At 30.7% G+C, this 19,509-nt stretch overlaps 1 protein-coding gene across 1 annotated transcript; it reads right to left on the bottom strand.

The window, feature by feature from the left end:
- Positions 1 to 4,217: 4,217 nt before the first annotated feature.
- On the bottom strand, positions 4,218 to 19,456 carry LOC119681959 (Ig-like and fibronectin type-III domain-containing protein 1; the record flags this gene model as incomplete). Its single annotated transcript, XM_038095278.1, has 10 exons — positions 4,218 to 4,315; positions 5,092 to 5,330; positions 6,360 to 7,038; positions 7,170 to 7,416; positions 7,486 to 7,678; positions 7,797 to 7,935; positions 8,229 to 8,367; positions 15,318 to 15,670; positions 15,904 to 16,080; positions 19,168 to 19,456. Coding segments are annotated over 10 exons (2,553 nt in total), but the record flags the coding sequence as incomplete, so codon positions are not given.
- Between the last annotated feature and the right edge of the window lie 53 nt (positions 19,457 to 19,509).

Here is a 19,509-nt window from a genome sequence, read left to right on the forward strand (position 1 = left end):
TTATTATGATGTATGAAATTCTATAATACAAGTCACTGCCCTTTCATAACCTTTAAAGCTTTTCGAGTTTCTTCTTATAGTAGAAATTAATTTGGCAGTTTTACTTAAACTTTTGCTCAATATTTTAAGAGGTTCACAAGACGCCATCTATACGTCGGTAGTAGAACTAATACTGTAAGGCCATTTTTAAACAAACTTCATCTATTATGAGAACATATCTATCATTCTTTGTTTACAAGTCACTTAAGGATGACGTGTCAATGTATTTTTTATCAAGAGAAAAAATTAAACATCATGCGGTAAATAAATGCTTCATAAAAAAGATTTAATAGCAATGAAACTTCATATCGATATGGTAGCGATAACGAATCTATGACACGCGTGCCACGAGTAACAGTTATGAAAATTTCTCTAACACGCACGCTATCCCTATTAGTGAGTATAGCGATGATGAACCAAAGCACGCGTGCCATAAGTGACACGTATGTAAATGTCTGCAGTACACTATTCTCATAAGTAATAGGCACGTGTGGTCAAAAATATAACTAACTTCTGATTTTGAAATTTTTAAACGCCTTATTGATATCAAAATCAAGGCTCACCTAGAGCTTAATAACAACACAATTCTAAAGTTTGGACGTGATTATAGATAGGTTAGCCTTTAGTGCGTTAGCAGAATCTGCTTCCTTGTAAATTGACTAACTTAATTAAAACTGTTTATACAAAGGTCTATATGACCTATCTATCTTGAGAATAGTCAATCTGAAGAATGTCTAAAAATAGCTTCATCTGTGCTTAAGAAGTTTAATAGCTTCTGGTCTAATATGTTGGGCAAAAATCGTCGGAAATATATAGGGTATGAAAACTGCATAAACACCTGGAACCTTTACAAAAATACAGAAAAGTTTAAAAGCCTGTTAATTAGCCAAGAAGAATTTAATAGATTTTTTTTGGGTTCTTCTGGTATAGTGAGCTATAATTTAAGTCAATTTTTTGATTTCATAGGTAAGTGTTTAGAAGAAGGTCATAATTCCTATAAAATTTAAAGCTTAAATACCGAGAACTCGCATGGATCTATAAGACCTATATCGATGTCAGATTAGGGTTTCTAAAATCAGTTAATGATGATACACATAATCATAAAAATTCACAGCGAATTTTTAACTTCGCTAAACTTCATCCAAGTTCAGAAACTACCAAAAACTTATAACCGTAAAAAATTTAAACAAGTTTAAGAGAAAGTCGGGGAAAAACATATAAGATCCTAGAGTAGGATGTCCAAGATATACAAATTCACTAATAATGTAACAAGCAAGTTTTTAAGTAAACATCTATTGCGTTAGAGAAGGTGGCGTTGTATATCGTTTCATCCTTATTGATGAAACAGGGACCCACCCTTATCATCTTCCAATAAAATAAAAAGTTAAAACTCAGAACCATGTTTGTGTTTAAAAAGTATTTTAAAAGTATTAACTATCAGAGTTTTGGAATGTAAAAATAATTTTGTTTATAGATTGTCTCAAATGGAAAATAAGTTTTTCTGCATTGGTTATTCCTTATAAATGAAACTACACTTAGACTTACCACTGATGTTTGGAGTCCAAACAAGAGGCCAATAATAATCCTCTTTGAAGAAGTTCGTGTTCACATCATGATTGAGAAAATGTTTGCAGACAAACATAATTTATAATTTTAACCTTTTGTTCTGACTGGATGCAATAACTCCAAATGTAATTAGACTATCTTCAAGATAGTTTAAAATTTATCTTCAAGATAGTTTAAAATTTATCTTCAAGATAGTTTAAAATTTATAATATTAACTTTTTAGATTAATTGGATTCAAAAACTTTTACTAAAAGGGTCGTTTTATTGTCAAAAATATAACCATTTTCCATCAAGACAGATTTAACTATCTCTGATCTTGATACGGATTAAAGTTGGATCACCGTATGATATTGAATCATCATATATAGAGTACAATAGTTTAGAAATGGATACCGTGTCACGAACAGCTAATGTACAATCTTACCAAATACTAACATATTATTTAATTAAGTAAAGTGAAATGATTACTTTTACTAACACTTTATTTGCAGAGATTATTACTAAATACACTAACTGGATCTTCACAGAAAGTGCTTTAAAAGTCCACCAATTTACATTGAAGATTCGGTGACCTTTATTACCATTTTGTATGTTAAGATTATTACAGTCTTAGTAGTACAAAAGAAACTGGGTCTTCACAGAAAGTGCTTGTAAGACTTTAAAAGTCCACCTACATATTTCCATAGTAGATTCGGTGAATGCAAAGCTTGGATCTCTTTGACTATTAATTACATATTTAAATTAAAACTCATATATTGTCTTGTGAATGGCTTTCTCTTATATTAAACATTATTTCACAAAACGCGTTTTTGATTTAAAATTTATAAAGGATTAAATTATTTTCTGAACTTCCATTTGTGAATACATCAAAGAGACTAACACATTATTCAGTTCTGCTCTATTATTTTTATTTATACTGAATCCTTTGGTTGGGCTCGACAGATCATAAATTCTACTTTTAGTGCACTAATTGTAAAAATTCAACAGAGCAAATATGTTGCCAAGTTTAAAAAAAAAACAACAAAAACAAAATTAAGTCAAAGTTTTGTTGATATGTACATATGTACATTGTATGTATATATAGTATGTACAGTGCACCTATATACTCGTATTTATGATATATTAAAGCATTTCATATTTTCCAGTCAAGGCTATGTATTCTGTTTTCGGATTGTGTGCGATTTTATTTTCATGTCAACGATTGTGGCTCGGAAAAGTTTAGAACTTGACTAATGTTTATTCACTGAATTTATAATACGCAAACTTTTGTGCAATGCAATACATGTCTAAATAAATAAAAACAAAAACAAAAACAAATATTATATTTAATATGAGGAGTAGTAATTTATGAGCTTTAAACATAAAACGTTTTGTAAGAGATTGTAAAAGAAAATAATTTAAAAGGAATATTAATTTTATTTTTAATTAATTTTTTTTTAATCTTTTAATTATGGTAGCGGCTCTTTAAAACCTTCCCATATCATAAATTATCATAATTAGAGGGCACCACTTTCAAATGCAATCTGTGACAGCAATGAAATGAAAAGACTTTTTTATTTCTATTAATATTTAGTCACATGGAGAGTAAGGCCATTCTTATAAGCCCACTTCAGTGCAAAAATTTAGTGCTTCTCAATCAATAGGGAATGGTTAGTTATGATTCTTGTGGGAATAACTTAAGCAGCTCACAAATTTAAGCTTGTATTTCTTGGGTAGCTCTTATACATCTGTTCAAAAAGATTGGTTTTTGGAAGAAAGTGTATTCCATTGTCCTTTCTATATCCATTGTCATATATAATATCTTATCAAAATGATACTCTTCAAACTCTTCATTGAGCGCAACACAATTTGTGACTTATTAAATGCATAGTTGCCGTCAACTATTGCCCATTGGTTTGCCCTTAAAATTGTCGGCGAATATCGTTTCTTTTCAATATCGTTTCTTGCGTTATCTTCGTTAATCCATTTGGGTTTCTAAACATAGTTAAGGGGTCCCAAAAAATTTACATTCGTTATATCTACCAATGAAGAAAAGCCATTGAAGAAAAGAATAATAAATCGTTAACAAATGGATAATTATTAACAGAATAAATATAACAGGAATATAAATATAGCGTATACCATAAACTAGAATCGTGGAATTATTTATAAAAACAGCGAGCAAGAATAACTGAAATTTTATAATAGAAAATAGAATAAAAAAAAAAACTTTCAGGTAGAGAAGTAGTGATTTTGTATTTAAAAGTATTTATAGGTTATACATATCTGTTTTTTATACAGATATCACTATTACACTATAAATTTTTCCACGGATTCCTCTATTCAACAAAGGTCTTGCGATTTTAGACATCAGTATCTGAACACTTTGGCATGAAGTTTCATTTTTTCAATAACAAAAATAATAGGTTTCCCAGTTTTAAAAGATCTGAGAACTCAGATTAATAACTGGTTTCTTAATTAAACTCATTTTGTTAACTACTCTTTTTCAAAGATAGAATAAAAGGACTTTGATACTAGCTTGTTCTGTTGAAAACAGGTTAAAACATTTGTCTGTCTTATTTGACAAATATTGTCAAAGCTACCAATCAAAGCCCTAATTTTTCCGAATAAGCTTAGAATTCTTCGACTGGAGATACTATATTACATATAAGTGGCTTAGTGCCATTGTTGCTTTTAGTACAAATAATTGGATATAGTATAGTGATCATATCTTTCATTTAATCAAATTTTTGAAATTTTATGATAAATAAAAGTACTTTAACCAATGATATTTAAATTTGCTGCAATCACTTTCCATTTTCTAAAAACTTCATATTCTGTTTCTTTAATTTGCAAAAACTATTCAGAAACAATAAATTTTTTTTTATTTAAATCAGTAATAAAAGGCTTAAACTTACGTGTGTGAAGTATGTATAAGTACTTGAGATTTTAACTACCTTAGATTAATAATATATTTTATTAGTTTCAAGAATTCTTCTAATAATTTTAGTTGTAGTTATAAAATAAAATAATGTTTATTTTTTAGACAAGTATATTTTGCCAAGAGCAAATTAGGATTAAAAAATATATGTATTAGCAGTAGCTTTCTATTTTCGAAACTGGTTTCGTTTATGACCAAAAATGAGAGTTTTTATGACTTTTGTTTTGCTGTCCAACAAAATTGTATGAAATCGTGAACCCGACAACTCTTCCAAATATTAAAGTGCTTCAGTTTATGTATTAAAATTTGGAATAAATTTTATAAAAACTATCTTTTAAACTATCATAAAATTATTTTAACTTTAAGTACTTCAAATGGACTTGGTGAAGTTTAAGTAATATTTTTGTTAAAAATAATTATAATTTTAATTTAATTTGTTTACTTATTTTTGAATAAAAAAATCAAACAACAATCTTCAATAAAATATTTTATAATATAGTAATAAAAATAATAATATTTGTAACAATATAATTATAATATTAATGTTAATAATAAAATCAACTTACCAAAAGTATTGCCAGCTTTTACTACTAATTCGTAGAGCACATCCTTCTTTAGACCTTCTATATTAACAGAAGTATCCTTAACATCTATGCGACGTATTTCCGTTGTATTCGGCATGCTGGTGCCATTTCCCATAGAATCCAAATTTGATTCGCCCGAATCATGCGGCAATAAAGCTGATTCATGATAGAATATTCTATATCCATCGACTACATTTGGATTCTTTGAAGGTGGATCCCATCTAAATAATTAAAACAAAAATTTCATGTTATGAGGGTGGGAATAATATAGTCTATTTTATAAAAAAAAAAGATGAAACATATATAAAACTATATATAAATCTATATATATAATCTAATTTAATTTAAATTTCTTATCTTTTGTAATCGAAAATAAATAACACTTCGCTTTGGTCTAAAATTTATTTTTTTTTTATTTAATTTTTAAAAAATTAAACTCCTAGTACCAGTCCAATGACTATAGATTCGCCTTTTTTTTATTTAAATTGTGATTAGTGCTTGGTTTCGATTTAAACTACAAAGAGACTATAGAGTCATGAGATTTTGGCACAGTCTGATAATACAAACTTCTGAATCAGAGACTTCATGTGAATTATTCAACTTATTGGTTCAAAATTCTAAGTTTGTAGTCCAAAAATTAAACACAGACCAGTAATTATAAGGAATTTATAGATTGTTTTTGGACTGTTATTATTTCTTGTTTAATAGATCATTTCTATGGCCTAAAAATTATATACGCATCGATAATTAATTACAGTTTAATCGTTCGTGCATAATTTTTGAACTACAAGTTTTTCTAGTTTGATTGCTTCGAAGATCTAAGCTGCATATTTGCAGTCCAAAAATTATATATGGACCATAAAGTAATTAAGGTTTAATAGTTCGTAAAAAGTTCTGGAACCTCAATTATAATAAAAATTAAAAATTTGAAGTTTTAAGTCTGATACCTGAACTTAAATTTTATATACGAATTCTTAAGTCAACACATATTTCCAAAAACTACTGATGATAAATATTTGGAATATAATCGAAAGAGCTATTTAATCAACCTAAAAACTTAATTAATTAAAAATAATATTTTTGTTCTATTTTGTTATTATTAACCCTTCTTCTATTTAAAAATAATTTTCCTATCAAATTTGACTTTACAAATTTGATTTACAGAAAATTTTTTTTTAAAAGCGCAAATAATTTGTAAATAATTTTAAAATGACGCCCAAATATAATTTAACACAACCGATAATACTCACTTAATGACAACTTCACTTTCCGAAACCACACTAACCGCAATGTTCTCAGGTGGGCCAGGTAAACGGTCCCTATTTGACTCGAAGCAACCAACAATGGTGCGCGCATATTGCAGACTGCAAATTTCTTTCGAGCGCACCGCTTCACCTCGACACCAATTTAGGCATTTACGTGGCACATTAGCATCCGCACAACATGACCGATGATCTGAGCCATCGGCAGCACATTTCATGAGCTTATCAAAGTCAACAATACACTCTGGCCTATCGGCAATTGCATCGATGTCAACATAGTAGCTGCACGCATTGCGACACGGTAGCGATACATTCATTTGAGCACAACATTCCGAAACGTTCTGATGCAGGGGCGGAGTGTTGCGTATACGCACCGAAACAGGTATTGTCGATGCACCGAAAGGATTCTCAGCATGACAGAAATAATCACCAACATCAGTCGCTTGCAATTTATTAATGCGCAACGTCATTGTGTAGAGCGTAGGACGTGATTCGTTAGTTTTCATTGATATGTCATAATTGCCGCCTTGTATTACAGGAATACGTCCGTCATGATCTCGCCAGAAAATTGTTTTAGGTTCCGGATTCGAATTGACCATACAACGCAGAACTACTTCATCATCAACAGCAGCAACGGTAACGCTCGCTGCTTGTATTTTTGGTGGATCTGGGTAATAAATACATTTAATATATATGTGTATATGTGTACGTATGTATGTATTTGGAAATAATGAGTGTATAGTGAAAATATGTAGAATTAAAAATTGTATTGGTTTGTGCTCTCCAAGGCATACTTACAGCAAATGTTAACACGTCTGGTTGCCTGCATTGGCACGCCGTAACCGTTATCAGCATAGCAGGACACATGTTCCATGTCGGCGGTGACATTGTGGATTACAGTAACCATATGCCTGGAAGTGTCCTGACGCACTAAATGTCCACCCACGTACAATGATATCGTAGGCGCTGGATTACCCAAAGCTAAGCATAAAATTGTCATTGAACCGCCTTCAGCTACATTATCTGCCGGATGCACTGTCGGTGGCTGTTGCAAACAGAAAATGTGAAATCATTAAATTTAAATTTTTATAAATGCTTAGTACGTGCAACTTACATCGACAAAAGCTGGTAATGCCGGATCGGTCCATGCAACTAACGTTTCTGAAGGTAATGACGTCGCCTTCTCACCAATTGCTTCCACATAGAGTATGTGTTGAGAGCTCGGTTTCAAATTGTTCATGCGTAAGAATGCAACTTTCGTTTCAATTTGAAAGAATTTTTCCGCTTTCATGGGCTTGTGATAGACTCTGCAGTAGCACAGAAAATAGAGAAAATAGTTCGAAGGTTATATGATGTTCATGTTTGTGTGGCAGGAAGGAAGTTGCTTTTGTGTTTGCAAACTTCATATTGTACGTGCATATTTACCTGTAAGAGATTTTTTCATGTGGATGCGAATACTCAGGTGGTTGCCAAGTAAGCTGCATCCAAGTAGCACTTTGCGCTATAACTGCCAAGGAATGTGGCGGTGATGGTGCACCATAAATATCTTTTACTCTATCCTCAGCTAAAGTTAAATTGAAAAAGGCAAATAAAACAAAAGCAACAACTAGAACAACAACAACAACAACAACAATAGCAACAATAACTGGAAACAAGTTAAATAATAGCAATAAAGGAAATTTGGCTTAGAGTACAATGTCAACCTCATTGCAGCTTATTTTGGTTGTTTATGGATCGGTCGAAGGCAAAATATTTCGCACGTGCCTCAGTCATTGCTGCTCGTACTTAAACGCTTATTTACTGTGTGTTTGGCAAAGTACGGGTATTTTAAGCATTTTATGTATTTTATGTATTTACCTTTCTCGGTTGTATTGATCAGCAGCATTGAAGATGGTAATGATGTGCCAAATTTTCCACGCGCCACCACCATGATGCGGTACAATGCGTGCGGCTCCAAATTTGTCAAATCGATGCTCGTCTCGTTGGTGGTCAATTCCTAGGAGGGAAATAAAACCAAAATAAAGCAAATATTCGAACAATGCGAACAAAGCAGTTATGCACTAAAATGGCGAAAATGGGTAAAATGGATAAAATGGCAAAAAATCATTGAAAACGAACACACACAGAGACAATTAGCATTGTTCGGATATATATGGTGCGAGCATGTCCAATAATTGGAAGTGGACCAACTATTAAAGTGCATAATTTATTTGTATTTGTGGTATTTGACGTTTGAAAATTTATTCTCTGATTTTATATTTATTTTTTATTTTTTTTTATTGAACATTGTTTTGTTTATTTTTTTTTTATTTTTTTCTCCTTTTTTTTGGTATTATTTTATTGATTTTTTTTTTGTATATTTAATATGGCAGCTGCTGCTAAGCCGACAAACCAAAAACATTTGTGCAAATCAGCAATTTGTGTTAATTACAACACGCCAAATAAAATTTTAAGCAGTTTAATTTTATTTCGCTTAACAATTTTTTTTTTTTTCATTCATTTATTCATTCATACATACATTCGTTCATGTATTTATTTATTTATTTATATACTAATTGTTGTTCAGCACTAGCGAAACTTTTGTTTTAGCTGCTCTAAGCTAATTCAAATATGGTTATACTGCGCTTATCGGTCGCATTACGTTTTCAAATTGCTGGTTGCATGCATTAAAATGCATTATTCAAGCACCACAATTTAAAATGTAAGTCAATGGCAATGTGGTTCATTTGACTTTTTTTTTTAGCGCTTTTCGGCTTTTTTTGACTTTTTTTTGGATAATTTTGTCTTTTTTTGGATATTTTTGGTTGAAGCATAAATCTTTATTTAGCTTGTTTGCTAAATCCAGCAAGTTTGTGCGATGATGAAGCTTATGTGCTGCTCACTATGTTGACGTTGCTAGTGATGATGTGTCGTAGCAACGTACTTGCACTGCAAGTGCAGAGTTGCCAAGTATGTAATAAAACGGCAACTAGTAAGTAGTAACTAACACAATAAGCCAAAGTCGTTACGTGCATTACTACACATTGCTTACGAGGAAGATGAGAGGAAGTGTAATGGAGCAGTAAACATTAAGTAATATCGCAGTTGAAACGGATTAGTTAGAAGTATAAATCCTTGCTATATTTCATAGATGAATTGCTTCAAATTACTATTTACATGTGTGAAACTTAAATATGTTCTACATAGAAAATAAATATATAATAGAAAAGTAATAACTATGAGATGCAAAATGAGATATATGAGATGTAAAATTGGTAGCAGTTTAATTATGGTTGCTTTTGAAAAAATTAAAACGAGGAAAAGAAACATGTAACTTAGTGAAATACTAGACTGGTACGAGCTTCTAATTTGTGACAGTTACTAATTAAAATTTCAAGTATTTTCTATGACCACTGATGTGATGAGTACTTGGCAAAACTCGAAACAGCGTTATATGGTCAACCAAATTTTAATAAATTAACTAAAATTTTTGTTGCTGTCTTTTCAGTTCCATTTGAAACTTTCTAACTTTTAAAAAGTTTTTTTTTGTCATAAGAAATACTATTTATTGTAATTATTAAATTTTTTAATTAAAATACAAGATAAAAGTATAAATTGCTAACATTTGATTGAGGAACAGAAACTCGCCTTTTCAAAGAAAGGCGACCCTCGTGGAAATATATCTAATAAAGAAATGTAAGTTTTAAAAAAAAGAATTTCATACACAGATATTTTCTTCAAAATGACGATTTAGAAGAAAAGATATCTTTTAAATAAAAGTGAATGACAAAGGAAAGTGACATCCAAAAAAAGGTGACTTTTAATTGTTACTTTTAAAGAAAAGTGACTTGTAAAGAATGAAAAATATCAAAGACAGATATCTTTGCCATAAAGGTGATTTTCAAAGAAAGCCGCCTTTCAACGAAACAGGAATTTCAAGAAAAGTTATTTTCAAGAAAATGCATTTTTTAAAGAAAAATGATTTTTGCGAAAAGCTGACTACTAATAAAAAGCGACTTATAAAGAAACAGGAATTTCGAAGAAATGTGGCTTTCGAAGTAAAATGATTTCCAAGGATAAGTAACTTTTGAAGAAAAGTGACCTTCATAGTAAGGTGTCTTTCAAAGAAATGTAGCTTTAGAAAACAGTGACTTTCTAACAACATGACATATAGGTAGCATATCTATACAAGATTGAAAAATATAACTTTACTTAACATCATAGAAGTAATCATAGTATCCACACATTTATCTCATCAAAAAATGTATATGTGTATATATGTTTTGACATATCAATAAGAACAAAATGGCTTTAAACTAAACAAGTAACACCTGAAGCATATCAGCATGCTCTAAATCAATAGTAAGCAGTTCAAAAACTGAAGATTGTCTTTATTCTTCCTTCTCATCAAATTTATATGAGTTTTTGATACATATAAAATTGTGCTATATGGCAAGTTTTTTAGGAACTTACGTTCCTGCAAAATTACGATATTCTTTCTCTTCATTGACTGGATAGAGACCAAAAAATTCAAAAATATATCTGCGAGCTATCTACTAACGTAAAAAAAATACTGCCCAACTGCAAAGAACCAATCGTGATATTCGGCGTAGATTGTATTCTCTCATCACTTTTGTTTGAAGTAATAATTAATAATTTGCTTTTGAAGACCAAAAAAGTGCTCTTAATAGCACTAATGAATGATCTTATAAAAAGCTATATAATATCTTGAATAGACTAAAGAAAAATAGTTTAGGCGACTCTGTTTATAAAGACTAAAAAACGAGAACAATCGTTTTATAAGCAGAGTCGTCTAAACTATTGTTATTTAATTTATTCAAGAGATTATATAGCTTTTTATAACATCCTTAGTTAGTGCTTGAACGATTGGCTTAATCCTTCAAGCTGTTTAGTTTTTATGAACAGAGTCGTCTAAACCTAAATTACCATCACAATAAGATAAGTTCATCTGAGCTATTAGAAAGTGGTTTTTGCTTAAAAGAGAAAACCTCAGGTGAATTTTTTGTGATTTTCTGGGTTTAAACTGCACCAGGAAGGAAATATTAGACCGAAAAATCTTATTTCAATGTGATATTTAACGATCATCAATATTATAAGCCCGAATATTTTCAATTAAGGTTACTTAATGCGAAAGATCTGCTTTGGACCGCGAAGATGCGTTTCAATAATAATCCAGCATCCCTGCGACTTGTCTCATCTAAGTTTCGTCAAAACTGTGTATATAAGCATAAAATTTTCCTTGTGTAACAAAACAGATAAATGTTATCATCACGGTTGCCACTTATGGTACTTTAGTACCAAAATTGATACTTTTTTTTTGGTTTGGTACTCATGTTCAAAAATTGGTACATTTTTTGGTACCCAATGTACCAAAATTGATACATTTTGAATATTTCCAATTAATTTTTTTAATAAATGCAACTTTGCACTATTTTATATTTTCATTCATAACACTATGAAAAACACAGAACGAAAAAATAAAAAGGTCCAAAAAAATTTTGGACCTTTTTTTACAGAAATGGTACCTTTTTAAACCAATTTTGGTACAGGAAAAAATTTTCAAGTGGCAACCGTGGTTATCATACAAATTGTGACCTTAATAATTTTAAATACTCTTTGAGTACATTATACTCCTATTGTTTTGAAGACTAATACAGAAAAGTCAAATATCATCTAGAAAATATACAAATAGGCTTAAAGTTACCAGTAAAGACAAAGGTTGCATGTATACCAAAAAGATAACGATTACAACTATTTATTTTCGTATCTTGAACTCAAAAGCGAGCAATTGCATTTATTAAAGATTTATTATTATTTTTAAATGAAATTTGTTATAATTAGCAATAAAATAATTTTGAAAAGGTGCTATGGTAGGTATATAATTTTGTTTATTATATTATCTAAAACTATTTTCAACAAAAGTGTTTAGGTGTGTTGAGAAAAATCTCTTTATTTCACCGACCAAATAGTAATTAATTTAATATGTATATGTTACTTTATTATAAGTTAAACCTTTAAATGCTAATCTCTTGGTATACCTAATGTACTCCTTTCTGACTATATATATCTAGAGTATATAAAAACAAGTCACCAACGCTTATTTGATTAACTTAAATCATTTTTATTTAAAAAGATATATACAGAGTATCAATGTAAAAACTACTAGAAAAACTGATATGAAATGGTCAAGAACAGTTTCACTTTTAAAATTAATATTTAAACAAATTATGCAATTACATACACTGACATTGCCCCATAAATTTCATAACGTAACACTTTATGTCCTGTGTGTATGAATTTCACTGTCTCAGATACCTTTTGTTACCAATTACAATGCACTTTATTGCTACAATTGCTGATGACACAGCAATAACTGGAACGATTGTGTTAACTTCATCAGCTCTGCTTTAATTACATTTTCGCTCAGACGCGTACACAACACAAAGCCACGTTATTTCCATCATCCATTTTGAAAGGAAGCTGTTACCAAAATCTTCTGCTATATTTTGACAGAAGGTTAACTTGGCAGATGCACCACATCACTTAGCTGAAGTAATTATGGTTACAGTAAAGTGACTGAAACTGTGAGATACATTAAATCTACAAAGCAGAATTTCTTCTGAAAAGACTATTAGTGAGGCTGTTTGGATCTATGCAACGACATAGATATATGGAAGCATATAGTAAAGGATATAGATCTCGAACTTTTGAAGTCTTTTATTAATCATTATTTTTAATCTTTTATAAATTTTAATGAATAAATTAATTTAATAAATGAACTAAGTTATTGTGATAGAGGCCTTTAAGTGTTTGAAACACTTTCATAATTTAAAAATATTTTTTTAAAATAGTTTTAAGTGGTACCTAATCACTTCACCTAAAATAACTTTATGCATAAATATTTATGTGGAATATCTGATTCTACTAATGTACATCGTATCATCGATCATTTAAAAGGACCCCTTAGAGAGGTTGTCGATATTCTTTTTATCGTTTAATTAGCAAAACTCTGTTGAAGCGCTGAGAATATTGCATAAGAATTACAATGAATCGACTAATACAGTGCATTCAAAAGTGGGTGCAGTGGAAGATTTATTCGTTCTGTTCAGTTATCAACGCTTTCAATGAACTTATTACCGTTAGGTTAAAGAAAATAATGTCTGAAAATCATCGTTCAAGTCTGAGAGAGGCAGCTGCTGCAATTTCTGGGTCTCACAAATCTATTTGTACTATTCTAAACGATATATCTATTGGACATGAAGTACGTTACCGCTCACCTATTTGCATTTTCCTAACTCACCTCACTGAATTTTCTATTAAAACTTAACCACATAAAAGTCACTAAAGACATAATAGAATGAGTTAGTTTCGATTTCATATTCAGAAAATGTGTTGTAAGCGTTGAGTTGAGTTAAACATGCGAAGCAGTTAAAGTTCAGATTAGCGCCTTGTAACTGAGCTTAAACCGAAAAATGCACATAAAAATCGATTAAAATAAGCTTGATGTCCACAGTTTTTTTTTTTATTTGTGATTACAGCGGTATTGTGTATGCAGATAGTAAATAAAGAATATGATCTGAGCGTTATGCGACGTGTGAGAGAACCTATTTGTCGAAAAAGACTAGGTTTCTGGAAAGTAAACTACTGAATTAAACAGCATAATAACGCATCATCTCCTTAGGCTATCATTGTAAATAAATTTCTAGTTAAAACATAACAAATCTTATCTAACAGCCATCCTGATATAATGTTGGAAGTATTATTACTTCCTTAATATAATTTTGGCCGACTTGCTTCTATTTCCAAATTTTAGATTACCACATTTAGCTATTTGTTTTCATTCGATAGCTGATATAAAAGAGAATTCGCGGGGAGTACTGAACTCGAAACGTTTCAAAAATATTTTGTTGACTAGGTAATTCGTTAGCGCGATTGTCACTACATAACGTGGTGTTTGACTGTCTTTCTTTTATTTGACCGTATAACATTGTTATTCCCATTCGACTGGAAAATCTCTGTATATATAATTACTAATATTAAATGTTATCACATTTCTGTATCCCTGTATATATAATTACTACTATATATAATGATATATATATTATATGTTTTTGATGTTTGTAAATATGTTATCATATACATATAGATATATAGATATACATGTAGATATATAGATATAAATATAAATATAATATTTTAATAAAGAAATTTTTCACATCTGGTAACCCCAAGCCGCTAAATATTTGCACAACTTATTTAAAAGCTTTTCGGTATTGCATATATTAAACCGCAGCAGTTACTAGCACTGCTGCACCGCATGCTTTTACGTCTCTTTTTCCCCATAAACCAAAAAAGAAACAAAACTATCACGCATATTCCAACATTGACATCAAATATTTAAGCGCATCGTACAAGTAAGTCACTTTTGTCAATGATGCCACACTGCTGCAGCGACAAGAGTAACTGCAGCCGGCAACATTGCTGTAGTTGTCGTCGTAGTTGCAGAGTCAGTATTTTGGTTGATGGCATTGATGTGCGTACAATGTAATGATAATGATGCGATTTCTATAGAAATGTAAGCTGCTAAATTGCAGCGATTAACTAAGCCACAAATAAAATAGCAATTCAATAGATATTGGCAATCAGTGCATACAATTAGAGAGATGCACACACACACACATACACACCAACAAGCATACATACAAACACGGTGCCAGATTACTTAATGAATGTGTACACATTACGTTGCAACAACAATAATGCTATTACCAATAACAGTAGAAACAGTAGCAGTTGTACTGCGGTAATGGCAACTACCATAATTGCAACGATTAGTTACTTAGACCGAAGGTATGACTACTAGTACGAGTACACGAGTACGAGTACGAGTGTTTGTGTGAAATTCATATATATGTTATATGTATATATTGTATCAAGTACACTCACATTTTCCAGCTTAGCTACGGTCTCATACATGGTCATGTTATTGACTTTACCATATTGCACAATAAAATCAATATCTGCAATTGGCGACGTTGTCGATGTCGACGTTGCTGTCGAAGAGGATGACGACATAGTTGCATCGTCTTCTTTGTTGTCTGCATAATCAGTGTCAACATGCTCTTCCAGTACGGTTGCATCAGATTCACCAGTTGCTGCTGTTGGCTCTGCTATTTCTGTTGGATTGCTTGACGTGTTGCCGCCCTCGAACTTTGGTGCTACCCAAGCCAGAGTAATGCTTGAATTCGTAATCGCAGTGGTGTGCACATCTTCAACGGGTGCGGGTATAAATCTAGTGCCTGTGGAAAATAAGCACGAATTGGCATTGTATTTAATTACTATTTAATTGACAAATATTTACTCGCGCGCTACTAAATGCAACGTTTAGCACATAGCATAAAGCAGCACGCAAACAAAATGTCCAAAGTAAACAATCAAACAAACAGACAAACAAACGGACGAGATATTTTCAATAAAGCAACTCAAAGTCAAATAAAGAAGCACGTAAAATATAATGGAAAAATAAACAAACCTTCTTCGAGGCACTGAAGTATGTTGCCAGCGTAAGATAAACAATCTGGCAAGGCCGTTGCTGAAGTTGTTACGGGCATAACGCCGCGGCAGAGTGTCAGGCAGGCCGGTATGACACCGCGTCGATTGCAGCAAGGTGTATGATCGCGACCACCAGCGGCGCAGCGAGCAATTACAGCTGGAAATGAAGTTAACAAAATTATTGAAAACGTTTTACTACTATTTTTATTTTTATTATTATTTTTAAAATATTTTTATTTATTTTTATATTCAATTCATGTTTTATATGTTATATTTTATTTTTTTTTTATACCAATTTATGGAAATTATTGCATTTATACGAAAATGGAATTGATGTAGTGGAAAGCAGCGGATACACTGTTGTGAATGACTTTATGCAGATTCTGCAGAAAATGCGAATGCCAATGGATTGGGAACAGGAAAATAATCACCATTACGTACACAAGATGAACGCAGGATTTAAATTTCAACGTTGAGTTCTGTTGAAAGTTGCCCCATGAAATCAATTTCGCATTTCTGCTGAAGTTTATTACAATTCTTGGTAGCATAACTTAAAACATAAAATAAATTTCATCAAAAATAACAAAAAAAAAATTAGTAAAAAATAGGCACTTTGAAAATGGATCATCCGGTTATTATCTTACAGTATGAGCTCGTAAAGGAAACTAATTTCCTGTCTTAACTTCAAAGTTTAATAGAACAATCAACAAGGAACTGTAATATGACTTCATTTATAAATCATAAGAGTTTTATAGATTAAACTATAAGAAATTTATAAGGAAATTTTAAAGAAATTAAATGTAGAATTTTAATAAATGTAATGAAATTTAATTATTAAAGAGAAAATAACGTTGTTTTATTTGTTATTTTCTTTTAATTACTTTATTTTACTTTACTTTACTTTAAAGATTCCTTAAACGAAAAAAATATGACCTCGAAAACGACTAATTTCGAAAAAGCGACAAAGAAATAAATCTAAACGAAACCTGGATGCAGGCTAACGAAGAAAAATAAATTTTTTTAATGGATAATCAACACAGGGACACTACCCTGAAGTATTCGCGACAAAGTTTCAGGGTAGAAACGGTCCGGGCCAAAAAATAAGGTGCAGTGGAACTTAAAAAGAGTAAAGGGATAGCTAATCATGTAGAGAATTGATTATATTGCGTATAAAGGTTAAGAAAAATCCACTCCATATCGTTTTATTACTTTCTCCATAAAGAGGTTTTTTCGAACAGTAGTGAACTACAACAACAAAAATTTTATTTTTTATATTATTTTAAATTAATTGAATTTTCAGCTGACCAAAAATCAAGCAATTCATTTAATTTTTTTACTTGTATGAAATATTGAACTGTTGGAGCAATATCAGATATTAATTTCTTTTCATTACTTAATTGTTTTAAATTCATTATCTGTTAATAATTTTTTTGTTTTTCACAGTATATGCTTCGGTTTTTTAATTAAGTGTTTATATGAGAACATATTTATACTATGTTCAGACAGCCAATTTTGCTTAATTTCGGTAAAATGAAATTAAGTTAATTTGGAGTACTAAAAGTGTCATGCTATATCAGGTATGACGATGTATATCAGGACTTAAGAGTCGAGAGCGTGTGAAAGTACATCAAAAACAGAGCACTAAACCTAAATCTTTCTGGGGATGCTGGTATTAATTCAGAATTGCTTTGAATTACATTTCTATAAAATTATCTGATTATGAGATATTATTTAAAATGACATTAAATATATGCTCTGAGAGCAAATCATAAAAATTTAACCTTTAATAAACAAGTTACGTATGCTTAAATGTCGTACTGAGTAAACCTTGACTGAAAAATTTATATATATACTGTTAAAATCTTTGCCAATTTTATTCATAACTTGTGTTGAACATCTACATATAACTCAACCATGGTCAAGCGTTCGAGTTATTATACATTTCGAAAAAATATGAATATTGAATATTACATATTACATATTCAATAGTAAGCAACAACAATCAATTAAAACAGCCGTGGAAGCTCAAACTTCAACATCGAAATTCTGCATAAACATCAGTTAAAAACAATTGAGAGAATCGTTAAAAGTACTTACTATATAACCAACATCCAAACTCATCACAAAACTCTATTAGAAAAAGATAAAGATAACTTTGACTCTTCTTTGCTAAAGACAACCTCCAGCACTACTGATAGATAAGCGGACGTTGGCATTATAATAAAATGAAAACTTACCACTCTAAAAAAAAAATCGTTGATATTTGCCAGATCTTTACAAATCTGTTAAGCAACACACTACTTCAGTTCACAGCCTAACTACCAGAACAATGAAATTAAAGATGTCTATAGTAACTGAAGAATACTATGCAACATTACTTACTAAATGAAGACCGTATTGAAGTGGCCAGATGTCTCCGTCTGGATCCAAGTTAACATTCAATTATATCCCACCAACCCATTTCACCTTATCATCTATCCTCCTCCATCACCCATACCACTACCAACCCACTTCTCTATCCATATAATCGTCTTGTATATCCTTTTATGTTACCTACTTACAGGTCCCAGCGGGTTACAACAACAACAACAACTTACTAACTGAAATGACGTAATCAACAGAAAATGGACTCATTTCGTTTAACTAAGAAAATGCAAGTGTTCCATCTTCACTAGTCGCCATGGCAAAATTTCACGAATAACATTTCAAATTAATTAATCGTCCCCCTCATTTGTTACATTTGTTCCCTAGAGATAATTTTTTTTTGTATTGTAAATATTTGACTCGGACAGCTAGAACTCTAATTAAAAGAAACTGATTTAATTTAAACCTCATCTAATTAAAAGATGAGGAAAAAAGTTGGACTATCATTTAAAAAAGTCTATCAGGAGAGGATTATGTGAAAAAACAAATAACAGCAAAAAAATTATCCATATTGGTAGAAGAAAATTCTTCGGACTCTTTAAGTAGAAAGCAAATTTAAGTGGATAGCTCCTGAAACAAATCAATGTGTTAAGTGGCAATTATTTAAAATATTACTTCAAAAATTTTAATTTATGTTAGCTGAATAAGTAATGAAGACTTCCTAATCAAGTATAAATTATAATCTATTATGTCATATATATGTTACATTATATCATTATACCATATATTAAGTTATTAGCAATGTAACATTAATATGTTTTTAAAATACAAAACGTTTTATTATTCTAATATAATAACAAATAAATTAAAAGATACTTACGCATTTGAGCTCTGCACGCTGGGCCCAATTTTTCTATATCAGACATGCGAATATTATAGCTACACAGGGGTGCACATTGTGGTAATAGGCCAGAAGCTTTGCAGCATGTTGTCATATTATAAGGACTTTCAGTTTCTTCTTCAATCTTAGCTGGTTGTGTTCGAGTTATTAAACGAGGTGAAGGTTCACTTTTGCCGTAGGAGTTCACCGATACCACGTAAAACTCATAGTATGCTTCAGGTTCTAAACCCTCTAGGATTAGAGGAGGTGCTTTCTGAAATAATTGTAAATATTATTTATATACAAAGCTTAGTTTTTTAAGTTAATTTTTAAGTTTTAGAT

Source organism: Teleopsis dalmanni, chromosome 1 (assembly GCF_002237135.1).
Source record: "Teleopsis dalmanni isolate 2A chromosome 1, ASM223713v2, whole genome shotgun sequence".
NCBI lineage: Eukaryota > Metazoa > Arthropoda > Insecta > Diptera > Diopsidae > Teleopsis > Teleopsis dalmanni.